Source organism: Puntigrus tetrazona, chromosome 6, assembly GCF_018831695.1.
Source record: "Puntigrus tetrazona isolate hp1 chromosome 6, ASM1883169v1, whole genome shotgun sequence".
In the NCBI taxonomy this organism is placed as follows: domain Eukaryota; kingdom Metazoa; phylum Chordata; class Actinopteri; order Cypriniformes; family Cyprinidae; genus Puntigrus; species Puntigrus tetrazona.
Window position 1 is genome coordinate 13,655,260 of NC_056704.1, and position 27,651 is coordinate 13,682,910.

At 37.2% G+C, this 27,651-nt stretch overlaps 1 protein-coding gene and 1 long non-coding RNA gene across 3 annotated transcripts; one reads left to right on the top strand and one right to left on the bottom strand.

Moving 5' to 3' along the window:
- Positions 1 to 26,035, bottom strand: tmem131 (transmembrane protein 131). Of its 2 annotated transcripts, none has more exons than XM_043241544.1 (41): positions 25,878 to 26,035; positions 20,948 to 21,009; positions 19,483 to 19,523; positions 16,297 to 16,365; positions 14,999 to 15,119; positions 13,798 to 13,914; positions 13,584 to 13,706; positions 13,386 to 13,466; positions 13,137 to 13,287; positions 12,998 to 13,054; positions 12,822 to 12,883; positions 12,479 to 12,587; positions 12,029 to 12,137; positions 11,795 to 11,948; positions 11,514 to 11,684; positions 11,296 to 11,406; positions 10,977 to 11,111; positions 10,294 to 10,398; positions 9,950 to 10,036; positions 9,389 to 9,541; positions 9,131 to 9,206; positions 8,917 to 9,031; positions 8,688 to 8,826; positions 8,496 to 8,605; positions 8,127 to 8,199; positions 7,792 to 7,943; positions 7,564 to 7,706; positions 7,271 to 7,454; positions 6,653 to 6,838; positions 5,752 to 5,907; positions 5,180 to 5,634; positions 4,868 to 5,052; positions 4,619 to 4,755; positions 3,785 to 3,906; positions 3,539 to 3,688; positions 3,275 to 3,428; positions 3,007 to 3,122; positions 2,753 to 2,840; positions 2,565 to 2,668; positions 2,332 to 2,474; positions 1 to 1,042 (listed from the first exon to the last, which is right to left on the bottom strand). In XM_043241544.1, the coding sequence occupies exons 1-41, from the start codon at positions 25,996 to 25,998 to the stop codon at positions 782 to 784; spliced, it is 5,388 nt and encodes a 1,795-aa protein (XP_043097479.1). In that variant the 5' UTR covers positions 25,999 to 26,035; the 3' UTR covers positions 1 to 781. The 2 variants fall into 2 exon arrangements, with proteins under 2 accessions (XP_043097479.1, XP_043097478.1); XM_043241543.1 differs by having other exon boundaries at positions 3,275 to 3,431.
- LOC122346715 lies at positions 933 to 2,507 on the top strand. Its single transcript, XR_006251162.1, has 2 exons — positions 933 to 1,066; positions 2,282 to 2,507. It is a non-coding gene; the product is annotated as an uncharacterized LOC122346715 (long non-coding RNA).
- Positions 26,036 to 27,651: the final 1,616 nt, after the last annotated feature.

Consider the following 27,651-nt stretch of genomic DNA (forward strand, 5'->3'; position numbering starts at 1 on the left):
TTGAACATTCCAGCCTGATATGTTTATTTCAACCAATGTGACCAAAACATTCACTCTTGAAGTGACAAATGAATGATGCACAGAACACATTTCAAGTTATTTAAGCTCCCTCAAATTAAAAGCCAATTTCAGCAAATGAAGCTTTTCACTTTAAGCAGAGGGCAATTAAAATAAAAATAAAATCTGAATCCTGAATGCATTTACAATTTGGCTTCGACTCAGAGGGGTTCAAATCATTGCGGTAACTGTAGTCTTAGCAACCATTTGTATCTTTCAAAACGTTAAATCAAACAACAAATATGGCCAGAAAATGCTCTAAAATTAATGAAAACATCTTAAACCAAAATGACAGCATTGTAGGAGTGGGGTTTTACACAAAGTGCTTATTTTAAGGTTGAGTAACACTGCATCTTGCATTTTAATACCATAATACTGGAACATATACTTTAATTCCAATGCAGTATTACTCAAAACAGGGAGTCTCTAAAATCGTAAAAGAAAAACACCCTTACCAGGGCAATAGCATTAAGCCAATGTCTTCAATCTTTCTTTCGCTTTGTCAGCTAAAACTGAACTTAAGGCATTTTTATACCCCACTAAAATAAATAGGATTGTATTTTGAGGGGGGACTTGTAAATGCAACACTGGGTTTCCAGCGGACATTTGTACCATTGCAATTCAAGATTTCTTCCAATCATTAAAATGATCTTGGTGTAACAACATAATGTTCAACCAGGAAAAATAAAATAAGATTAGAAACCACTGCATTTTCTGTTGCTTCTCAGATGCCGTTGTTTTTGTCGGGGCTGTTAGGCCAGGGCTCCGAGTTCCAGCGATTGAGTGAGGGAGACCACCCCATGCTCCAGGGGTTGTAGGTGCGGCCTATGTCATTGGGGGCAGGTGTGGGCGGTGCAGTGTGGCTGACCAGGTCCGGGAGAGCGGAGGAGGTAGGAGGACTGAAGGAGTGCAGGGTGGAGTCAGTGCCAGTGGACCAGATGGACCTGCTGAAGGACCAAGGACTGCGCGCACTCCCCAAAATGGACTGAAGACAGGCAGAAATAGAAAGGTGATCATCTCATAACCGGCAGAGCTACTTTTACACACAGTCAGAGGTAATACTGAACGTGTTAAAAGGAACACTCCGCTATTTTTGAAAACTCCCCTACAGTTCAACAGTTGACTTTTACCGTCTTTGAATGTATTCAGCCGCTGTATTCAGAGTCTGGCGATAGCACTTTTAGCTTTAGCTTAGCGTAGATCACTGAATCAGATGAGTCCGGAAGCATCACGCTCAAAAATGACCATAGAGTTTAGATCATTTTTCTCTACTTAAAACTTGACTCTTTTGTAGTTACATTATATAGTAAGACCAACAGAAAATGCTAATAAACTATGATGGAAACACATTTACAGAATAAATTCCTCCATGCACACTGAAAAAGTCATGTGAACTTGAGCTATGAGATGGGATAACTTGAACAATATCGCTCACACAGTAACTATATGTTGTTATTTTCATTCTGAAATGGATGAGCAATTCTGTTGTCTAAGTGTTTCTGTATAGTAAATTTCTATGTTAACAAACAGCAGCATTCACCTTCAAAAGCACTGGCTGTATTTGTTGTGCTTCGTCTGCTTGCTCTGGGGTGCAGGTAGGCAAATTTGCCTATATCATATATGAAAATGTCCTTCCTTCTTATTGATATTTAGTGCCACACATAGTGACTCGTTGGATGGAAATGGTGCTTTATTCTCATTTGTTTTACGTAATATTCCAATTTTATTATGTTTAATTTGAACCTTTTGATGGAAACAGCTATTAATCTATGCTAAGCTACGGAAAAAAGCTTTATGACCAGACGCTAAATGGTAAAACTCAACTGTTAGGGGAGTTGGAAAAATATTACTTTAACAGAAAATTAGTAACAAAATAGTAATATTTTAAAGTAATATTTTTTGCAGTTTGCAAGCCAAACAGAAAGAGCAATACTGATGTGATGAATTTCCGTAAGTGTTTGTAGAGAAAGTAAAAAAAAGGAGCATTTATTTAGAATAGAAATAATTGTCTTTGCTGACACTTTTGATCAATTTGATGCATCCATGCTGAATAAGTACAGTAAAAAAAAAAACCTTGCTGATCCAAATACGTACAGTAGTGTTTAATGGTTCAAGATCTCAAAATAATACTAAAATAACCTTAATAGCAAAAAAGTGATACATAAATCACTGTTATTTTTGTGATACTCTATGATCTTAGTGTTTATGTTCTCTTTGGTTGCAGGTGTCCATCTGAGTGAGACATGAGAATGTGACAAGGAAACGATATCTTACAGTTGTTGGAGTTGCTGGAGATCCAGTGCTGGTAGCCCAGGAATTATTAGGCTCATTCTCCCAAATGGACGGGGACACTGGAGTGTAGTCTGGCCAACTCTGCTGGGGCTCAGAACTCTTGGGAACAGTCATGCCTCTGAAAACTAATACAGAGAATAAACTAAATATTGGATACACCGAATGCAATATTGATTTATTTTAAAATGTTGCATTTTACTTCACATTTTGCATACCTCCAGAAAGATTAAGTGGGTTGTTGGGTCCGAAAGCAGAAAAAGCGTTAACCGGTCCAAAACTGGGGCTGCTGGTGGTGTCTATCGGGCTCCACAGTCCAGAGCTAAAAAGATGTACAATTATAAATATACTTGCAAAACAGATGAGAAAGAAGGTTAAGTGAAGTTTCATTATGAAGCCACTGCACCTGTCAGATCCATCGCTCTCCACTGATGTCATGTGAGATAGTGTCACCTTCCCCAGACTGTCAGCTTTACTAGCTGAGCCACTGCCACCTGTAAAAACAACAGCACACCACTCGTATAACATTTACGTGTAAATCTGTGACGAGGGGCACTTTAAAAATAAATATCAATTTTAAAATAATTATGATCAGTAGTCCTGTTCACGCTCCACAGTTGATCCATGTTCATCATCTTTATATTTAAGATGCAAACTCACCAGGGCTTTTGTCGTAGCCAGCAGCTACAGCTGCAAAAGTTGGATTTCCATTTTGACCAGGCAGAGAGGCAGACTTGGTGAGCTTATTCCCTGGAGCCTTCTTCAAATTGGCCTCACTATAACGAACATAGGTAACACTTTAGGTGTTAACATCAATTAAGAAATAGACAAAAAAATACCACTAATATAATACTGAATTTTAAAGAACTTTGTGATACAACTACTACTACTTTATGTGCGCTTTAAAGCACATGCCCCTTAAGGTTACCTGCTGGTTTGCGGCGCACTGCCATAGGTTCCACGAGGCACCAAGCTAGGGGAGGTCGGGGGTGGGGAACAGGTTCTGGACATGACTGAACTGGGGCCTTTCAGAAAGGAGTCTGCATGCATAGTCTGCATAGATATCTGCTGAAGACTGTCCGCTGCTAATAAAATGTATGATACAAATATTTAGAAACTAAGATAAGAGTACATAAAGTAACAAACTGACTCATAATGGAGTCTGGGTTATGCTTCCAGAGTCATTGCTTACGGTTGACAGTTTTGAGAGGAACATCCCATTCTGGTGGGGGGGACTCTTTCTCTCCTTCTGATCCGCTGCTATGACCCAGTTCCTGCATGGAGCCATTGACCGCAAACTTCCCAAGCGGAGATGGCCGATCATCGCTCATCTTCCCACTGACTACTCGGGCAGACGCAATAAAAGTGGTTTCAAAATGGTTTCTAGAGTTAATGGACGTTTAAAGGTTGGGTGGAGAAGCTGAAATCTGACACTTACTTTTGCTCAGAGCTCGTGGTTTGGGGACATTGTGAATTCCTGTATTGGCGAGGGTTTTGGTGAAGGTCTTGCGCTGCTTATCCTGTTTTTCCAGGGGAGTGACGTAAGGGAGTTCTAGAGAGCTGTACAGCAAAAAAAATTTAGATATTCAAGAGTGAAAGTAATAATAGAGATGGTGAAGATCATCTACACATGTCTGATGCTAAGTGATGATTAATCACTCTAGAATGGTTCACTGAAAATGGATCACATTTCTGGGTCAATACCTCGGCTCGCTCACATAAAACTTGAAGAATGAACAGGTGTGAACAGTATGAACAGTGAACAGAACAGTTTTGAACAAAACCTGTCCAAAGTTCTTTTGGAGTCAAATTTGGCACAGCACAAGAAAGTGAATTTCACATCTCTTATTAACTGTTGAACTGTTGATATTAAAATGTATTCTTTACAGTAAAGATATGAATGCACTGGAAAGATGCTGTATAGTTAAAACTGTAGATGAATTGCGATATGGGCTTTTTTTGTACTGTATACTGTAAAGCAGTTTAAGCCATTTTTATTAAAGCACTATACAAGTAAACATATCCACATGCATATGACCAGATGCTTTACTAACTGCTATTTTCTCACTACTGTCATTATTGTGGTGTGTTTGTTGCAGCACTGAGAGGATTGCGTGCAGCACATTCAAATATTTAAAATATTAAACTAAGCACAGCTTTCAGCAGAATGGCACATGGGAATGCAGATATATCCCACCTCTTCAACGTCAGTATCAGGGCCTAGAGACACAGAAATCATACGCCACCTTCAGTGACAGAGCTTTGAACAAACCTGGATTTTTCCACTGGATTCTCCTTCTTTGTGGATGGTTGTTTCTTTGTTTTTGGTTTAGTTGGGGAGGGAGTAATTTCTTCTCTTTCTTTTCCAATGTCCACTGACACAGATTTTCCTTTCACCTTCACTGGCTCCTGGTAAAGAAGAAGAGTTTTAGTCAAAGAATGCATTTAGAATGTACACTTTAGAACAAGTTTGTTTTTCGCTGCTGTGCCTAAAGTTATTTCATATTTCATGTGTTTGTACCTCTTTTATATTGGCCTCCACGTCTGGGTTAGAGGTCTCTGTGGTAGTAGAAGAGCTGTCATCGTTGTCTGCGAGGGGCTCTTTTAAATCTTCTCCTTGAGTCTTTCCCTTTGTTTTCCTCTCTTTCTCCTCTTTCTTTTTGAGAGCTTTTGTTTTATTCTTCACTTTCCCTTTTGATTCAAGCACTGAAAAAGAGAAAAACAAGCAAATAAACTAATTATAATGTGCATTTCACAATTTACACTGACCTCTGGGACACCTGGCATGATAATTTAATCTATATTGTTATGCTTTTACATTGTTATATATTACCTTTGTTTTGTGAAGACTGTTGTGAATTGTGTTCTGAAGACGCATTAACGGCTGGGGACTCTGGCCTGTCGAGGTCTTTATCCATGGCTGCCAGGAGTCTGTTGAAATCTTGTTCCTCTGTACTGTTGGCCCTTGTTCTGTTGGACTGTGAAGGTCCTGAGCTCGGGAGGTCCTCCAGGAGGCCTGAGCCCTGCTGCTGCTGTTTGGAACTCCGGGCCTTTCGGTTAGTCAGCTGGCTGAGTCCTTGGCCACTATCTTTATTTAGCGGAAAGCTGGAGGAGGGTTGCATAGATCCAGAGCGGCCTGAACCAGATCTGGGCTTGCTGTCTGGCAGAACGCCGTTGCTGTTGGAACTGGAGTGCGGACCACCCTGCCGACCCCCAGCCCGGCCGCCACCGCTTGACCCGTACATTCCTCTTGTCGAGTTCTGGTTTGAGTCGGCAAAATCATTCAAGCTGCAACAGATCAAATGCATTTTGTAAAGCATCTTTAAAAAAAAATAAAATATTTAACCAAGAATTACTGTTTCTTTATAAATTCAGGGCATGACAAAAAATGATCACTTCACTTACTTAGCATCACTTTGAATTCGTACAATTTCCCTGAGATCAAATGGTTTTCCAGTCTCCACGGGAGAGTTGGATTCCACAGACAGCCGTCGCTTAAAAGGCTCCCATATTCCCTGGGCCTCGAGATAGGCAGTAGCGATGACAAGCAGAAACATGGAGCTAGACAAAAATCATACTGTTAATCATCACAGAAAGAAAGACATACTTTATTAATCTCATACATTTAAAACATAGCAATATTATACACTAAAAGTAGTTAGATTACTTATATAAATAAAATGTAAATTATGCATTTTTTATTTTTATTTTATAACATTTCTTTAAAGGGGTAATGAACTTTTAGACACGCACAGATTGCAATTTTCTTGGCTGATTGCGATACTGTTTTTTTCTCTAAGAACTATAATTAACAGCATATACAAAGAACTATGCAAAAAAAACTATGCTATAAATATTTACATAATAAAAGAAAATCTTAATCATTACAATTCCCCCAAGCTAGACCATATTACAGATGTTATCTCACTTAAACAACTCTCAAAATAAAGTAGTCTGGGACTGGAAAGAGGTAGAAATATTAATAAACTTATAACGGTTTATAACTGGTCCTTTGTTCCTCTAACCTTATTGAAGTTGTCGTCTTTCACATCAAATTCTTACATTGATTAAATTAAGTTAGAATAAGTCAGTTTATGACCCCTTTAACAAGACTTTTTTTAGTTTAGGTTTTTTTACAGAAAACTGTAAACTACAAAAAGTAATTTGGACAGTCAATTCTTAACATCAGTTTCAAAAAACACATCATTGTGTGCCATGTCAAAGGCATTTTAAGTTGTGTAATGTTTATAAGACAGGGTTTAGACTTTCTTAGCCATCAGATGTGTTCATAAATAAGAAATCAGACCTCATAATGAGGGAGACAATGATGTAGAGCTCAAGCTCCCAGTTGGGTCGGGGAAGGGTCTCAGCACACACTGCCAGCATGTGATATGGCAATGACGCATTCAGCACAAACGCAAACACTGAACCCCCCGCAGTCACCAACTTCAGCTCCCGGATCACTCTGGATGATGTGAAATCTGGTGTAAACCTGCATGAAAATGTTGATTTGGTGCTCAATAATTGCTAATAATTAAAGTTGAAAACAGCTTAATATTTTTTCTAAATAACAGCACTTAGTGATACCTTCAATCAACTTGAGGTATTATCACTGAATTATAGTATAAATATTATCCAAATGGTGCATGATTGAACATTCATAATAATCAAAATATTCCAAATAATCAATTACATGTTAAAATGTATTCAAATAAAAAAAACTGTATTAAGAAATCGTACTATTGTTGGCTTTATTAACTTTTTATTCTTTATTAATTTCAAATTAATGCATAACATAATTATTAAAATAATAATAGCTATTTCAAAGATTTGGCCAACAGAAATCAGAAAACCTCACAGTGCTTCACTGGTACTTTTATGAAAAGAGGAGAAAAAAAAAAATAGTAGCCATGAAATCACTTACAGTATGACGAGGTCTTTTGAAGTGTTTGGTTTGAGTGCAAATTCTTCACAGTTGAGAACTTTGAAGCCATAACCCTCACAAGCATTGCCACTGATCTCCATAGATCGAATGTGTATTGGAAGAAGCCCTGTGTTCTCCAACCTGAAAGTCCTTCGAAGAGTGAAGTTTGGTTCCTTGGCTTTAGCTTAAAAAAAATGAGTAAGCATTTGTAGTAAGCAAACAGAAGGAACTGAATCTCAAACTAGTTTAAAACAATAAAAGCATCTTAAATTTGATTTCTTTTTGACACTTACCTTCTGAACAGTCTTTGAGAAATGCCTCGGTGAGCTTAAACCTCAGAGAGCTGCCGAGACCTGGGGTTTTACCAGCCAGTCTCAGACTCTCTGTGGTGCCTTGACCATGAACCATGATCAAGTCTACCACCGTCAAGTTGTTCCTGCACAAACATAACAAGGGTAAACGTGCAACAGTACCCTCACACCATTCTATTTTCAACGTTCATTTTGGCAAACGTATCTCACCTGACGACTAGCAGAGAAGAGACACTATGATTGGTGATGGGTCTAAACCTCACGTTGAAGGACTTTACCTCCCCAGGCATAAGAAGCACGTTGTATACATAGGGCCGACTTAAACCTTCAACGAATCCTGTGGAACTCTTCATGACTGAAGACTGACAGATATACAGAAATTATTAGCAGCGCAACCACTGTACGGCAATTTTTAATTTTGTTGGATATCACGAAAAGAAATTTTGGAAAGTAGAAGAACGAAGTTACATGGATTCGACTAAACAACAAAATGTCACTACACTGTTACAAAACATGGTACCGTATTTTAAGTCCTTGCTACTCACGTGATTTTTATAAACCTGGAATTCTAGTGTATTCGTGTCAATGTTGATGTTAGACAACTTTCCTAAAGGAAACCTTTAAGAACAACAGCAAAAAGACATCAGATGAAATCGGTATTAGTGCTACACAATAATGCAAAAAAACCTGAGACTTTCTGTGATACACATTGTTGTGTGAAAAAAAACAGGATTTTCTCAAGATAGCTACATTTGTCTCAAATAAATTATCTAGCTATATTTTGTATTTATAATAATCACACTTGCTATTTCTCACAGACAATATAAATAGGTCTTCATACATGAAAACACATCACATCATTTACAGGGATCTATAACATCTAGAACATGTTTATTGCATAGGAAGTGTCTTACTTGTCAGCAAGTCTGCCTGTGAACACTGAGGGATTCGGGTAAAGCGCCACAGGAAGAACCTGAACGTAGACTGGGACGTCAGCCGAGTTTTCTAGAATAACTTCCTCTTCCTACAAAGATGCACGTTCAGGTCAATATATCTGACTTTAGACAAATGCTAAAATGTGTTAAAGTGAGCCTGTATACACTCACCGATGAGCTGTTGGTGTTTGTGAGAGGAAAATGAATCTGTTGTGATGAGTTGACCAGCAAGGGCCATGTGAGCTGCGCTAAGATCTTGGCCTGCACATTCTTCTGCAGATCTGTGTTCACTTCAAAGAAAGCTTCAACCCTAATCAAACAAGAGAATCACATCAAAGACACAATACATTCACTGTATGGTAATCTAAAATAGCTTTAAAGCAAGATGTATTGGACTTACTCGAGGCCTGATTGCTCTTTGAGCTCTCGCCATCTTTTAAGGAGCCGCTGATGTAGATCTACATCAGCATCCCATATGTCCTCCTGCATAACTAAACCATGGGGCCTGGATTCAGCTGCAGGGAAGACGCGCACAAAAGGAGTATTTAATAAAAACACTTGCATAAAAACCAAGCAAATTAAGAGAAAAAGACTTTGAGATACAGAAAGCATACATTTTAATACAAACGGTAATCCCACATAACAGTGATCACCACACTGCAAGCTGGCATCAAAATAAATGTTTGCTATCTGGAAAAGGAAGAAAAAAAAACAAACAAGTTAATAAATCGATTGTTTTAAATTTTCTAAATTAATTATTTTACATTGTAATACTGTTATAGCATCAAATAAACTAAGCAAACTGTGGGCAGATGCATTTAAGGGAGGGCAGATTTAGTATAGCATTATAGTGTTGTAATTGGGCCTGGCACCTTGGACTTTCGTCTGGGTTCCAACTCCACTTTGTTATTGCGAAGTCGCTTGAAGTAAAACCGGACGTCTTCTGTGAGAGAGCGAATTTGCTGAAGCCTTACTTTCTGTGAGAATGAACTCTGTATGCTGAATCCTTGGTGAACAATTTTTCCCTACATAAAAAGAAAGAAAAAAAGTTAAAAAAAAAAAAAAAAAAAAAAAAAAACCTAAAACAAAAAAAACCCTCTAAAATGGTCCTAAACCTAATGAATGGTCTGTTGTCGTTTAAAAATAACAGTGGTTTGCAAAACAGGTCATGTTAGCACATGGTACTGGACACAGGGAGTGGTGTTCAAACAGAGCCTGGGGGTAAAAGCAGGGATGAATCACACACGCTCACATTACATGTCTCTTCATCCCTTTGAAATCTCATCGAGCAGGTCATTTTCAATGATTATTTAATAAAAATAAATCAATCAAGAAAGAGAGAGAAAAGTAAGTACTTTTGAAAAGGACAATGAGAACTAAAAAAGAAAAAAAGTAAATAAAAAGAGAGACTGATTTTAGCTGATTTTACTTACCGGGAATGAAGGAGGAAGAATGATTTGTTTAGGTGAACAGCTTAATGTTCCTACTGCTATGAGAGCCTTTACAGGGATGGTCAGAATCTGAAAACAGACAGATAAACAGTTAAAAATATGAGACTTTCATACTTGTGTAAATGGGTCTGTGTGACAACTGATTTAAAAACGAAAACATTGATTATTTTACAAAAAAATAAATAAATAAATAAAAAACCATACACATTTATCCATTTATCAATGGTGTTGTAGATTTCCAATATTCCAGGTTCACAGATTCCTCTTTTCGACCACCACCACCACCACCACAAGAGGAAAAAGTGTTTTCTGGATGAAACACATACCTCATAGTCTGTTGTAATATGTACGGCTCCATCATAAATTCCCTCTAGAGCTTTTGCTACCAAGGTGACTTTAAATGCTGCATAGTAGCCTGAGGCTAAAATGACCTGCGAGGAAACAGACATGCAGTATGGAGTTATAAAAGCCTGTATGTTCTGTAGTTGCTTATCCTAAACAAATGCACATACAAACACCAGTGCAAGTTTATTGTTAAGTACACAAAAGACTAACTGGTCTGACTGAAACAATTCTATGTCAACTGGCCCACTCGGTTTACACTGCCTTACTATGGGTCTTTCAAAACTTAAAAATGTCTAAAATAATGTCTTTGCTTGCAATTACCCAAAACCACAAATCTTGCAATACTTCTGCAATTTTACCACAAGTACAGACATACAAAGATTCCACCGGAAGTCCAATGACTGCCTGCAGATATTACATTATATTTCGTACAATTTAAGAGAGCCATGTATGGGGTCATGTTTTCAATCTATAAAATCTGCAACAATTTTACATAAATAAAGGTTATAAAATGCAATGTGTAGTATAGATTTGTTTTTGGTTTTTTTTATTATCATTCTTAGTTAATGCATAAAGACAAGTTAATCACTGTGTAATGCTGTCCAAATGGCCCTGATATGCTAGATGTTTAGGTAGTAAGGAATAAAGGTAAAGATGCTCTTACGGTTTTGTATTGGGCGGCTGTTGTGTTCTGCAGCTCTTGTGTTCTGCTCAGTGCCGTACTTCTGTTCCCTCTTTCTGTATTAAGCAACTCCATTGACAGACTGTCTCCTGTCACCAACCACGATTTTATCTCCAACTGTTAGGACAGAGAAGACTCTATAAAATGTATATAATCTATATAATTCTCTTTCAATTGTTTATAGAGGGGAAAAAAACAAGCTAACGTCATTGTTCAGTAATGTTTCAAAAGCTTTAACAGAATTGTTATTATTTTCCAAATGACAAAATGTCACACTGTACTGAACATGATGACCTTGTACCTCAATTGGATTGCTGTTAACCACCACAAATACTAAACTGCTGGCATCTGTAGCACTAAGAACACCAAAGTCTAGGATGTGCTCTCGAAGACAGGGAGGAAGCACAACAGGCTGTTGAGTAAGAAAGCAAAGTCATGGTCACTAAATTATACAAATAAGAAATTCGTAATTGGGTTACATTAGTGACACACGTCTCATGTAGGCTGATTCTAGCATACCTCTAAGAAGCCTGTGTAGGCTCTTACTGGCAGGTGGAATTTAGAGGCATTAGTGATGAGGAGAATGTTGCTGTCGATGTGGATGGAGGGCCGCACTGGTCGAAATAGAAGGGAGAAAATATAGCGGGACTCATGGGGTGGGATAAGAACTGGTGTGCTGAAATTACGCACCTGTTAAAAAGCGAACAATATTTTAATTCAACAGTATAAAGAGGTTTTCTGCTGACAGAAAAGTAATTACCCGCATCAAGAGGCTAGAAAGAAAATAAAGAACTGCTTACATTGAACATAGTCTTTGCTTCTTCTGGAAGTGACACGTTGTGGATGCGTATGGCAAAGTTGAAAGTATTGGTGAGGTAGATGGGCCTGTCCACTGGATCTACGGGACTGTCTCGTATGTGAAACAGAGTGGCTGTGTGGTCGAGGCCCAGATACCTGGAAACAGTGAGCATAAATGCATTTTGTGCTGCTTACAAAACTGTATTTCGGTAACCTGGTGAAACTGGAAATCTTACCCTTCTAAAACCTCAGCTTGATAAGGGATTTCAAGTTTTGAGTAGCTTTTCTCTTTCGCCTTCACTGTTATTTTTCCAGAAAACTGGTCTGATCTTCTAGCTTTTGAAGCTGGAACATACAACAACAACAACAACATTTCTGTAGTTATATCTGTAAATAAACATTTCATTCCATGTAAAACAATAACTACTGGTGTCTTAAAATAAATCAAGAATCAAAGAGCTTTGACATCAAAGCAAGAATCGATTGCGTTGATGTCATCAGACCAAGTTATTACTAGGCCTACATTGAATATTGGCTTTGCACTAATCAACATGCACATGGTCATTACAAAAACTTTATGAACTTTTGACTTATTGATAAAAACCCGATTTACTAATTGTCAAATCACAACAGAGAGGTGTGTGATGGAATAATCTATATAAGAGTTCAAAGGTGACAGTACTTACCATCAAAACTAATACTTGCAACTTTGGTATATCGGCTCTCTCCAGCTTTTAGCGTAATTTGTTTGAACTCAACTGTGACCGCTTCATTTGACGGAGTTGGCCTAACACTCTATACAACACAAAACACAAAAAGCATTACAAGTGTTATTTTATTGCATGGTTAAATAAAAAACCATTAAAGTTTGAAAAAAGTTCAACATTTTTTGGGGGAAATAAAGTAATTTCACAATATTAATATTTATACTGTATTTTTCACATTTTAGCAAACACAGCCTCCATAATCAGAAAAAAAACCTTTGAATGATAGTGTATAAAGCAGCCATGTAAATAAAACATAAATTACCATGATCGACACATCTTTTGATCCTGAATTTAACAGATGCAAATTCAGTTGTTTTGGTCGATCTGTAAAGTTGAAAAGACACAGAGATTTGTTTTGCAGAGGATTAGCATCATGCAAACAATTTTATTGTTCCTACAAAACTACCATCAGATGAAGTGGGTGGAAAAAAAACACACCTTGCGATCGAAGCGTACCAAAGTCCAGCATCTCTGTGGAGGAGTATATACCAGGTGCTGGGAAAAAAAGAGAACAAATCATGAGTCGGTGCTACAGAATATTGATCAAATGTTATCAAGAAAGGTTATTTTAACTGACCTGTGGTGACTTCAACCTCTACAGGGAGGATGATAAACTCATCCTCATTGGATGCATTTGTTTTAATTCTGATGAACGCCGTGAGATTGTCCGCGTCTCGAGAAGAGAAGCTGGCTCTCATCACACCCTTCGTCTCAAATGGAGCGATCTCCTATGGAACACAGAAACGTGCAACATATGAGAATAATAAATTCTACCACGCCAGTGATTTACAATAACAACCACACTGAAGTGTGAATAAATGCTAACCCATAATTTTTTGGTGCCACCCTGCTGTCCAGTAGGCAGCTCTAAATGTAGATCTCCTCCACTGGTGTACATCTCTACAACCTAAAACCATAAAAACGTGTGAAGATAATGCAGACATATTGTAAAGATAATGCAGGCTACCAAAGTGGTTAAAAAAAACATGACACAGGTTCACTATTCTGAAGGAGTTTTGTGTACCTGCAGTGGTTCACTGTGAGGGTTGAAGATGCTTATGAGTGGAGAGAAGCTGCTATTTACTGGCACTCTGGCCCCTACAAAGGGCCGGAGTCTGTAGGGATTGGGGATGCCCACACCGAACACCTAAAAACCAAACAAGCATTTAAAAGCCTTTTAGGATCATTGCATTAATCGTTGTACACCAAACTAGGAACAACATTTGTATGAAATGTACCTGGTATGTAAACACTCCATGATGCGATGTGTTAATAAATAAGGTATTTTCTACGTTCCCTACTACTCGAGCTAGAAACACCACATCAAATGAGGTGTTGCCTCCAGGTGGAATTATCTGTAAATAAATGATGTTAGATTTATGTAATATTACATACAGTACTCCATACATATCACTCACTTTGTCACAAGGGCATAAACAATGTAAATATAATGTAAACATTTAGTGTATAAAAATAGGCACATCATTTTTTTGTTTATATACCTGTTATATGTATCTAAAATATAAACGAGATGTTTTTAGCTTGCCACAAATGCGTTTTTAACCAGCTGTGAATGTGGCTGATGCTAAAAAAATGCTTTGGACACAGTTTACGCTGTTTTTAACATCGTCGTGTTAAAATGGGTTGTAACCTTGGGTACCCAAGATTACACCAAGTTTACGATGGCTGATGTCGAGTCTGGTCTTAGCTGGGGCAGAGAGAAGCTGATTTATGCAGGTGTCAGGAACAGGTGGGATGCGTTTAATTTATAACTGCCTAGAGTGTGAGCACACACACACACTAAAAGCTTTAATTAGAAGTTTCAGTCAGGCCAACTTCCTGCTGTTTCACTGACGTGAATGTGTGCAAGGGTGATGGTCAGTGACTCCCTCCACACATCAAACACACACAAAGCAAGGAGGGGCCTTCACTGAGGTCTTCATTAGATGAGGTGAGCTCAGATAATTATTTACTTATTATCTCCCATGCCAAACAAGATGAAGTTTTACCACACACATCCAGCAGCTGGCACACAAGCTAAACGAACATTTCTTCTGTTCCTTTGTGTTAGGTTTAAACAGGAAGTCACAACAGGTTCAGTACTTCTAGGATTAAATGTTGAGTCTTTTCTGTGATGAACTACCATCGAAAGTTTGGGGTCAGGATATTTTTTAAATGTTTATGAAACTCTCTTATGCTCACCTTATTTGATCAAAAACACTGCGAAAATAATTCTGTGAAATATTAAATAATGTACAGCAGCCAGTCCTCCAATCTTCAGTGTTTTATTAAGCTTCATAAATCATTACAATATGCTAATTTAGTTACATCTCTCTCGTATATATATTTTTTTTAATTACATCTTGACTGCTAATTTACAAAATCTAAATGTACATAATAAATGTCAATTGTTTAGACACTTTTAAAAATCATACTTACCCTATTCTGAAAAAAGGATGCATGAAAATGTGATGTTGTTGCTGATATTGATATTAAACTTATTTCTTCTGAACTTGGATTGTGCAAGTAAACTTTTTCCATTTTTGGCATTCCAACTGGCCTATGGATAGAGACAAAGGAATATTTAGCAACCGGTAACATCAAGCTTGAGTCGAAAAAAAGTTTTGTCTGTTAAATTGAAACAGAATCAGGTTAACTAAAAATAAATTAAATTAATCTATTCAGCATCTAAGGAGGCTCATTCCCATTTAAATCACCCTATATGCAAATATAAATAAAAGCACATACGAGTATAATCAGAGCTTTTACGAAATCAATATTTGTTAAAACCTTAATTCTCTCTGAATCAAAAATATAGAAAACACTTGTGCTAAACAGTCAGAAACGTTTTACTGAACATGCTATCAGTACGAGATAAAAGTACAAGATATGAATGAGCTCATTTATCTGAGGTTCTACTGCTTGCTGCTAGTGAGAATGAGATTGGCCTGATCAAGGCTGAGCACAGACTCCATAGGAAGTTAAAGGAGACTGAATAAAGCGTTATCTGGTAGAAAAAAAAAAAATCTCATACGCCCATAGTTGAGAGGGCAATATAGAAAGCTTGTTTTACAACTCCACACACACTGACAGCGCACTCCAAAATGCATAAATGAAAATGACACATAGAAAGGAAAACAAATCTCTCAAATAACTTTTTCCAAACTCACAATGGATTCACCCTTGTTTATAGGTGACTGCCTTCATTTATATTTTAGACCAAAATCTTCAAGTAATTTAAACCACAAGCCTCGTTTTATTTGTAAATCGAACACTGCTATTATACAAACCCATTAGAAATTCCCAAGTGAACCCTTGTGTAAAAAAAAAAAGGCTAATTCTCGTCCAGACTACATATTAAAAGGCTTCACAGGAATGATCACTTGTGAAAGCAATGCTTATTAAGTCAGAAGCTGTTGAGATGACCTGACCTGCTTGCTGCACAGGGACTGAGCTAATACAACGACTGCATAGAATCAAGCAGGGGTGGGTGGTAGCATTCAGCTTCTTTACATTTTTTTTTATTGCATTATTTTTATTTATATTTGAATGCTTTGAAAGTGTTGTGACTAGTATTTTTAATTTCCGAATCACAGCTGATATACATAATAATTAGAAGAATTATGTAATAATTAGGTGCACACATAGTCTTTTAGATGTTTCAACTATATTTGAAACTGTGGGATGGTGCCATTACTGCTTTAAATGTCAAACCTACCCGGTGAGAGATGACTTACTGTTCATGAAAGTCCAGCATTGGAGGCTCAAAGCGTATGGGTCTGCTGTTCCCCCGCTGAGAGGACGCACTGCAAGAGAAAGAGGATACACTGTAAATGAAGGGGAGACAGTGAGAGACACTATTCCTTGAAAGCCAATGTGCTTTTTCTCTCTTCCCCCAAAAACCCACCACAACATGGCCTGTTGAGGATCAAATGATGCCTCTCTATTTTTCTTCAGGCAAAAAGAAAGATACACCCACACTTACACATACACCGTAACAAATAGGCTTTGTCTGGCAGGGAAGCATCAGGTTTACACCAAACATTAAAAGTGCAGGTGAAACATGCTTCCACTTTGATTTAGAGTTGGATCAAACACCAAACCACATTCACACATACATTTTCTGAGAGTTTGAAGTCTATAATACCAGTCCCCTCCCATTGTACCAGATTTCATTTAATGCTACTCTCCTCATATATTGGCAAGATTTTGGAGCTGGCAGACTAAATAATGAAATGAACCTATGATAAATGATATGGTCCCTCAGGTCAGATATCAGTGATTTTAGGGTGTAACCAACTAATGTGGCCTAAGGTATTGTCATTGTTTTGAACAGATAACAGGCATAAATTGCTGTTCTAGGAAATGTTTTTTTTTAATATGGAGTTAAAAACCAGCTCTAAAAATTGCTTAAGTATTAATTGTTGTTTATTTTGTCATTTCAAAGATCATAGCACAATAAAAAAATATACAAATTAAATAACACAGAGACACAGGGTTTTAGGATGTATTCCCACCTATGTTGTTTTGTTGAACTAAATCTAAAATAAGGTGTTTTAGGTCCTATGATTTTCAATGTGGATAATGCAGACAGAATCGTGGAATCCAGTCATAACTGAATTGTGTATAATGACTGCAGCATATAAAATAATGCCATCCATGGGTACATCCAAATATTACCACATACAAGACACTTCACATACATACTGCGTACAAACACAAACTTCAAGAGGTCTTCACAGAAACTCGTCATTTTAAAAGTTTGGTTTAACTTGAAAAAAGCATGACAGACTATTATTATCCTACTTAATGCAATAATAGTACTATATTACTACTAATGATACATTTTTTATTACATTTTTTTTATTGTTTTTAAAAAGAATATTTACTAGAAAAATTATTTACCATAATTTATTTAGCAAAAAAAATGTATATACCTAACACAGTGTTTCTGTTCTGATTGAGATATATATATATATATAAAACATTAAAATTAAATCAAGGAAATTCATGGAAAACATAATTTGGCAACAAAAAAACCAAACACTTAATAAAATGCTGTTTAATACTCTCCAAGTTTAATAATTTCAATTAATTAGACATGATTTAGACAAATTTTGATGATGAATATTATCACTTATATAATTATTGATTGAAACATTTTAAATAAATGGACAATTAAATAGTTAATGGATTGTATATTGTAATATACAACATTATAATACTACTATATTATTTGTTTTGACCAATGGAATCATTTATTCCACTTTCTCTACTGGCAGCATAAGTAATGTTTTTCATAGAAGGGTAACATTTTAAAACATTTTGACTCATATACATTGACCCAAACATCTGCACGAGGCGAAGATTATGTTAAACCACTAAAATGAAGTCATAACGGCTCTCAAACACTGAGAGTGTCAGAGTGACAGGCAAATTAGTCATGCCACTCGACTAAACGCATCGTCTCACAGGAGCAGGACTCGCGGCATATTTGTGGATTAACAAAGAAAGTGGCACATCAAGTTGCACAGCAATGTTTTCGAGGAAAAAAGAAAAAAAAAGAAAAACTTATGTACTAATGTGAATATTGTAAAGACTGATTCAAACAGTGTAAGCATTACCACTGGCTACACAGTTTAGCCAAAATGAACTTAAAAAGAGCTGTCAGTGTGTCATGCAATGTTTTTGTGGGGTGTGATCAGATATAGTTAATGCCATGTGATCAAAAGTGTCAAGGCATTAACTAGGCTAACTGGTCTGGTGGCACAAACCACAGAAAAGAAAGCTGCAAAAAGTACCTAACACAGCTAAAACAGTGTCAACCACTTCCCAACTGCAGTAAATGTGTGTGTGTGTGTGTGTGTGTGTGTGTGTGTGTGTGTGTGGAGGCTTGCCTTAAGAAAAAAAAAACTGAAGAGTTGCAATAAAAACACCACTATCAGTAGACAAAGTTCAATACTAAGTTTTAAAATCTGTCTATCCGTTAGAAAACGAGGAAATACTCAAAGTCTATTAGCCCTAGTTCGCAAAGCTATACATGTTCGTAATAAAAAAAATACTCTAAACGGTGGTTGCTTTGGTTCCTCATTTTCTCACAGGCCCTACACTTGAGGATGCACGCTCAACTGTATGCAGCATTCAGATGGTGTTGTCTAAAGGGTGTGTCCTCCTGCAGCTAACATGACGAGTCACAATGCAGGCATTCGGCCAATTAAATCCAGCCACCGCTAACATATACACATAAGTAGGCTGGCCAAACCTCGAGCTGGAGAGCTTTTGACTGGTTAAGCAAATGAACAGGCCACCTAGTACACAAAAAGATGATACCCTGGAAATAGTTCAAAACAAGTCTGATAAAACTTCTAACTTATAAAAAAAAAAATTTCTCTGGTCTCTTAAGAAAATAATAACTTTGCTGTGTCTGACTCATTGCTCTTTTGTATCAGTTCGTCGGTTTACAAACTCAAAAGACAGTGCTGTGTAACTTCATTAACTCCCTATGAAACGTGTTTATTAGGACGGAGGATAATTACCTAATTTACCTCTCATTCAAAGAGTAAAATCACTTCTGAAGTACTTAAAATACCACAGCAAAGACACACTGCTCATGCATTCATGCACTGATTCATTCATTCTATTCACTCCACTTTGCGTCAATTTACTGAATGCCAGTGACTGCCAGGAGTATCAGAGTCTGATTAAATCGTTTGAAATCCGAAATGACAAACTGTGACGCTCGTATTTTTTGCCCGTTTGTTGTTCCTCGAGCACAGAACGTCTCATAGGAATATTTAGTTCACATGTCTTGTTAAGTACTGAACAAATGTTTCTTGGACAATCTAATATAAACCACATGCTGACCCTGGCCAAGCACGTACAAAACAATGCATGCAGAAAATCTCTAAAAGTTTGAGCCTTACCTTTTTTGACGATATGAGCTAAGATCAATATCAGACTCTGTCTGTAAGAAGAAAAGAAATTAAATTTATTCTTTAAAAGTTAGTGGTAATAAGATGCAGAACATCTAAAGCAGAAAGAGCAGATTATAATGACAGATGGTTTAGGTCAAACACGTAACACCAAACTGTTAAAGTCTATCCTTTGGACAAGGATCTTGCCATTTCTATGGGCTTCTGTTTAAATACAGAAAAGTATTTAAAAGACGGTCTTAAGAGATGTTCTCACTGAGGTTCACTTCTGTAAGGCTAAAATAAGATGGAAACAGCCGGATGGGGAGTACGGTCTAGTCTATTTATAAAGCTCTACATTTCCACAAAAGTCCAAACTGACATGTACACGAAACCACTAAGATCATAGAGTTCATAGTCCCATTTAAGGGACTATTACAGCTATGCTTTAAAATGGTTTAGATATTTTCTATTATTTGAGAATATTTTATTGGCCAATTAAATGCACTGATAACCTCATTTAGGCTGCCACACCCTTTAAAGCCTAATAAACCATGAAGAGTACGGCAGAGAATAACACGTGAAGTACTAGGGGAAAAAATAAATAAATAAAAAGGAGCCATTGCAGAGACTCAAATATATAAAATGGAAATTCTAAAAAACGGAAGAACAAAAGTTACGCCTTTAAAATACCTGCCTATACTCAAAATTATACTATTATAATAACTAGTTTATTTTTAAAAGATAAATTATACTGATTATGCTGAATTTTCAGATCAGTAAGCTACCCAGGTGCTTAACCAATAACTGCTCAGCAGATTTAACAAGGTCGTTTAAAGGGATACCCAGGTGTTAAGACATTCATAGCTTAATATAATGGAAATTATTTCTCTTGTTGAAACTTGTAATAAACACTCATGAAACATGACGGTAAATGGTTGCACTCGGTGGGCTATTAGCGCTTTTTACCTCAACAATTACAATGTTACGTCTTTAGAATAATGGCAGTTTTTTTAATAACATAAATCATTCATGGGTTTTCTACATAAGAGACATAATTTACGCTATATTAAGCCATACAAGTTTTAATATCCAGGGTTCCATTTAAGATCTCCCTTAAGATCATCAGATATCTACATATCCAGATGAAGCAAAAAGAGGACCTGCTGCTCTCATCAGCATCTCATCAAACTCTCAATTTCGTTAGCAGTGCATGTACTATATAAATCAGGGTAATTAACAGTAATATTACTATAAATATGCTTTTGAATAAATAATACCATACGTATGTTTTTAAGATTTAACTTTTTTTTTCTGTGGATTGTCTCAATATTTCATTATTTTTTGACAACATCTTTGTGGCATTCGGTGTAGTCACAGCTCAACCAAAAATTGTGTTTGAGGAATTTCCAATGGCCTTAACACTGCACAATGCAATCTTCATTCTATCAGCCATCAGAGTCACAAAAAAACATACCTGCAAGAGGCCTCCTTCCCCAAAGTGTAGTACCTCCAGGATGTTGTCTGACTGTATGAAAGCTGTAGACAGAAACAGAAAATTCCCATGAGGTTTGGATATCATCAAACAATGCCATGCAGGTTGATGATTTGAGTTCCCAGTGTGTGCAAGAGGCTCTCTGGGAGTGTATCAGATTTGGACACAATTACTCATCAGACAACACAAAGGACTGAAGAGACAGGGAATCATTACAGTCATTTTACGATCATTCACTGTCTGGATTTGTCTCGAGTGAGCTCTTAATTGAGGACTTTGAAGAACTGTATAGTTTCACTGTCTGATGCATTACTGTGTAAGAGAAGCTACAGTTGCCACAGCTTACTGGAGGCTGCTTTTGAGGCCAGGAAACAGCAAAAAAGCAGGCAAAACAGCAATAGAAATGACAAAAATGGATGCAATGAACATGAAGTTTACCTCAATCTGATTTCAAATGTTTTATGTTAGTAGCTTCATCGCGTAATCAATGTAATATCAATATCAGGAAACCACTGATGACACCAATGCACGAGTATGGGCACAAAATATAGAAAAGTTAACTATAAAAGCGTGAAGAGACATCCATACTGTGAGCTAATCAATTTTGTCTTGCACCTATACTAAAACATAACATCAGAGGCCCTTTGAGTAGAAGCAGATTTTTTACAGATTAACAGATGGCTAATAGCAAGTCCTCCCAGAGCTGCTGAGTTCTCATATTCGGCTTCATGTCAGTATACTTGCAGTGCTATTATTAGTCTGCAGATCTGTAACTCTAGTGAAGTTTATAGTGATAGAGGCCAGTCACGCTCCCTCGTATACACTTTCAGAGGTACACAAAACAAGCATTACTTTCCACACCACATCATGTTACATCATATAATTAACGGAGAGGTGAAGAGTCCATTTCATCAACAAACATTAATTAAATCTTGAGTTGAGTGTCAACTGGACCGATTCCAATCATTTTCATATTTGGGCAAGAAGGAATCAACCAATAACCATGGCCTGCATAATAGCACTACCCCTGTTTTGAGTTTTGAGACATATCGCCATTACGATAACTATATATTGCTGGAACAGTGTTTTATCAGTAAAACGTTCACGTTTGTGGCCAAGTACAGGTCTCTGCAAACCAAAGAGAGACAATTTCCAACTTTTTTGGCGTTTTCAAACTGGTATAAGCGTTCTTTAACTATACAGCCAAAAAAAGTACATAAATCCTAAGAGGACATGAATTATTTCCTTTATTCCTTTCTTGCTTTTCTCATGACTGCAACTGTCTTGTTCTGTCTAGATCACAGAACAATTGGTTGTACCAAGATCACAAGGGGAAAAAAAATAATGCTGCAAGATTTGAATTTGAAGCCCAATCTGACCTCAAATCAGCACTACCTAATGTTGCGATTGTTAGCTTGCCTGTGTGGGAGTTTTTTGTAGTTTGTTAAAAGATAAGGTGTTATGCACCCAATTCTGCAATTTAACGGGATATTATATTTGAGCACTTTTGCAAAGTCATGGTCACAAACTCTCTCTTGAATACTTGAATTTTGAACGTGAACCAAAAAATAAAAAAAATAAAATCACATTATTTTTCAACATTTCTAATCGAAACAATAATATTGTTTTTAATAGTATGTTTTTGTATTGTGTCTGGACGTGTATTATTTCTGAAAACCATTGCTGTGCAGTTTTCAGTCAAATTTGTGGCACAATATTGCTATAGCAAGAGGATCTTAAAAAGCCACAGATACAAGCTGATTCATTTAAAGTAAAACACAAAACCACCTGCAAAGAGGTTCAAGATTTGACCAACGGGGCGTCTATATTACAAATCCCTACACTTGAAGAGGTTGTAGAGTGGAATTTCATGGAAGTTCTTAAACTTACACCTAGTCAAACAATACCAATAGAATATTAAACAAAGGCAGCAAATCGTCGTGTTGCTTTCAACAAAGGCGGTTTCTACAAACACGTTTTTAATGCCACGAAAAAAGACAATAATGGACGTTGTATTGTGAGCAATGCATTTCAGACCCTTCAATGGCTTGTAGAGAACCAGTGGGAGGGAGCCATATGCTGCTGAGTAAAAACAATGCGTTACTCTGGAAACTAACTCTTACTCATGTACACACACCTTGATGGATTCCTTTAAGCCAAACACACACATACCACTAGTCAGCTGTAGTTGAGGCACAGAATACTGATCACAGAAGCACTGGAATGAAACCATTTGTACGTTTAAACATAATGCTCGACTATAGACTTTAACGCTGAGTGAGATCAAGGCCTTGAAAAATTAGAACACTGTGTGCTCTTGCACACATGAACAGAATTATGCAACAGCAATTGAGCATCTCTCGATCAAGCACCAGCCAGTTCCATTCTCATCTCCGAGGCATCTGTTGAGCAGACAGACCTTAGAAAAGAGAAATACATATCTTGCATTTTGAATTTCAACACGTGCTGACCTCTGAACACAAAGTCTGCTACTACAACTGCTGTAAATGCAGAACCGCGTGTCACAATAACATATAAACACAACCAAAAAGGAAAAATGAGTAACTACTGAGTAAGAAAAAATGGAAAAAAATGAAAACTCTTTTTTTTTTTACATAGTCAATAATTTGAAGTTGAAAGTTTTCAATCAGCAAGGTTGTATTTAATTGATTAAACTGGTGGGGGAAAAAAATTATTGGGCCCCAAACTAGTATATTAGAATTATTTCTTACATAAAAACTAAATTATTGCTACTGTTGAACTTTTGGGCAGTAGTGTAAAAGTATAAACATATATTGTAATATAATACTACATAATATAATATTGCGTCTACATGTATACTTTATATTATTAATATTTTTACATAATGCTATAGAATGCATTTGGGATATTCATTGTAGCAATCACAGCAACTTAACTTCTAAAACACACAACACACGCTTGTCATTTCAAACTTTCCAGTAAGTGCTTGACTGGCACATATCAAGCGTGACGTCATTGATAACTGAGAACCGAGGAGCTAAAAACATTCCTGCTTGACTTGAAAGAAGGAAAAAAAATAAAAAATACTCACTCCATGTGCTCAGGGAGTCCCTCCAGTCAATAACTGGGTTGACACCGTTAATGAAATAGTGGTGCATTCATTTTGAGGGAGTAGTGAGAACACTTAACATCTCACATGTGCTTCCCAAAGAGCACTAAACCATCTGCTCAAGCCTCTGTGTGGTCTCTGTAGCTATTAGCTCTATTTAGTACTTTCTGAGAAAAAGAAGTGAAGACAGAATTCATACAGAACTGCATGAGGAAATGCATCATTTAACTGACAACAAACATTACTATGTGGCAAACACAGATCTAAGCCCTAAAAGCACCATTGGATTGCCCCACTCTCCAGGCGAAGGAGAAGAGTAATCCAGGGATTATGGAAAAGAGAAACATGCTGTCCCTGAAGAGCAAAGATCACACACCTTCACTTCTCCACAGCTCCCCAGCATTTAAAGCTCGGTGTGACTAACTACACATGACACAAGCAGTGATAAAACATCATCTTCAGGCTTGATTGATTGTTGCCTCCTTGTGATTCATCCCAGTTTTACAAAACCTCGTCAATAGATAAATCTTCCTTATGAAGCTCATGTTACCCTGCATACCTTTTTTTTTCTGGAAAGGTCTTGATATATTTTTCCCTAATATAATCTAATTTAACGGTCACCGATATCCTTCAAAATATCTTCTTTTCTGTTCCACAGAAAACCGACTGAAAGAGGTCTACAGACAACACGAGGGCGAGTAAATGATGACAGCTATTCATTTTTGGGTGAAGTAGCCCTGTTGTCTGTTGACGTTCACAGTCATTTCAATACAGGCAAAAAAAAAAAAAAAAAAAGAGTCAGGAAATAGTGAAAAATAAACAAGCGCCGTTATTAGGTCATCTGCCCTGTCAAGCGGTTGATATCTGGATGATGCCAGAGCGCCCTGACTATTTCATTTGCAAACACAACCAAGCGCTCTGCACTTTGATAAGACTTTTACAGTGTCATGTGTGAGAACCTCTAAATCTCATTCAATAAGCCAAACCCCTCAAATGCACTCACACTGACAGATTTCTATGCAACACACTGCTAAGAGCTTAACAACGAATTACTCCCAGCGACATACAACACCGCGGTATTTAACTATGCTTGAGCAACATGAAGAAATATAGTTAAAAAACTTGCATGAACTTGCAGTATGCAGTCACCACCTCCTTCTCCTTCCTCTGCAACTTGACATGTCACTGACAGACTGGGCCTCAGAAACAAAACTCTCACATTGACACTTTACTTTCTACCTTCCGCTCTTTTACCCACTTGACATTGCTTTAATATGATGTGTTGACGTCCGAAACGTTATGAACGTTATTTTATAGGGTGAAACTCGGTGCTAAACCGGCATTTATTAGCCAAAACAATCCTAAGACATAAACTAGCCACCGGTGGAGAGTGAACGTAATCATTAAAGGAGGTAAAAAAAAAACATCCTGAACGGGTTTGAGCTTCGTTACATATCATTCATTGTTTAGTTTTTGACAGCAAAACTAACTTAGTCAGGTTTAAGGTGTTCGCCGATGTAATATGACTAAGCCTGTTAGCTTCGATACTCAAAGCTAAACTAATGTCTCTGAGCAATATTAGCCGGCAGCTTAACGTCAAGAAAATAAAAACAGCAAGAACGGCCAGTCACATGCCATCTAACCTAACTAGACATGCGATTTCAGCATTATGGATAAGGCTTGACTAAATATTTATTTAGTTCTGACGCGCTAGGGCTCGAAGCTAACAGTCATTAGCTTGCAGTGAAGCCGCGGTGTGTGTACAGCCGCACAGACTCGCGAAACCCAGATAAAACGCACAACACGCCAAAAGGGGCTTACCTTGTTTGTTCGCCTGTGCCACGTGAATAAATGCAATAAATAAAAGGCGCAGAAGTCCAACGCATGATGATTTTGTTCGCGTTGGATGTGGGGAACTCTGTGTTGTGTCCTTGCTCGCCATCCTGCCGCTGCTGTTTCTCTTAACGCTAGCAGCGCGAGCTCATATAAACAGCGCTCGAGAGTCACCGAGGAGAGACACACAGCGGATTTGACTGACACTGCAATTCATTACACTAAAATAAAGGCACTTCTGACAAGAATCCCATAATCACGCACGCTTACATGAAATAAAGACTTCTTTTACACGCAGAGCTAATAATAACAATAAGCGTTTTAACTGCAATTTATTTCAACCTAAATTATTATTACGATTAGGTCTATTATTATTAAAAGCACCATTTATTTAATGCTTTCAATTATTGTTGTTGCAATACTCCCATAAAAACTGTATTTTACCAACAATAATATGCATACCTTATAGTTAAATAAATGAAATGTATAGCCTACGTTACACATATAAATACACCATTGTTAATTTTCATTTTATTGATGTGATTTTGTTATGGTTTGTGCTAATGTATGGCTATTTGGTTGTGAGTATTTGCTGCACGTTTTTTAATTGTTTGTGTGTAATGAATTGCAGCTTGTTTTGTGTTTGGTTGTGCTGTATTTGTATTCTGTTTTTGACAATGATGGAGATGTTTTCTTAATTTGCTGGTTCTGTTTCTGTTCGCATGTGCTTTCTGAAATTGCAATGCATTGAACTCTACCATAATTAATATTATTATTAAGAAATAAGAACAAGCATTAAAGGTCCAAAGCAACAGTAGAAATATACGCACCAATATTACAGATACAGGGCAACAACAGAGCCAGCGTTAACAACATCTACTGTAATGATAAATACTGTATGACTCTAACTATTTAATGGTGTGTGGATGAGGTGTTGTTAATGTACATTTCAGCATCCTCCGTTTAGGTATTATTTTAAAGAGCTTTCACTTTTTAACTGGACTTTAGCAAACCAAGAGATCTGAAATGATCACAGTCAAGAATTGTCTTTCCACTTTTATACCTTGGCTGCGTACACAGCCTCCTGGATCGTCATGCAAATAAGGCACGAATGAGAGCGCAATGCATGCAAACAAGCAGACACAAACCAGGTGCACCTCTTCAGTTCTTTTCCAAACACGATTACATATCAAGCATTCATCTACTGGTGTTGCAATAAACTGCATTCAAATATCAAAAACACTCTTAGAAACGCAGTGTCAACTTTTACGCAAGGACAGGAAACTGCAAGTTAGCTACTTGTACTTGTGAAATAGTCCTATATGTGCAGCCTGCTTGCGGCTAGTCGTCAAGCCCGTGTGAAATCAGGACACCAGCTTGAAAATGTGATAGCAATTGGTTTATTGAAACGTCTTCTACGTTTGATTACGTTCAATACAGCATTAGTTTCCTGCCTAAAATGTAAAAAAAATCTAAAATGACCACTATTTCCTCCTCCTACAAGTGTGAGAAAGTTTTCATGTAGCCACTGAGTTTGCATTGACGGAAGAATTATGTGAGCCCTAGACTTATTTATGCAGATCGTTATTTTTCCCTGTTTAAATAATTATTGTTGGCTTAAGACGTTTTCTCCACACACTGATGCTGCCCATGTGATTGAGGACACAGGCATCTCAGTTCGTGATAGGCCCGTGTGCAGGGTTGTAAAAAACAAAGGATAAATGTAGCACATGCATTCAGAGAGCTGTTTTTGTGGCCTGCC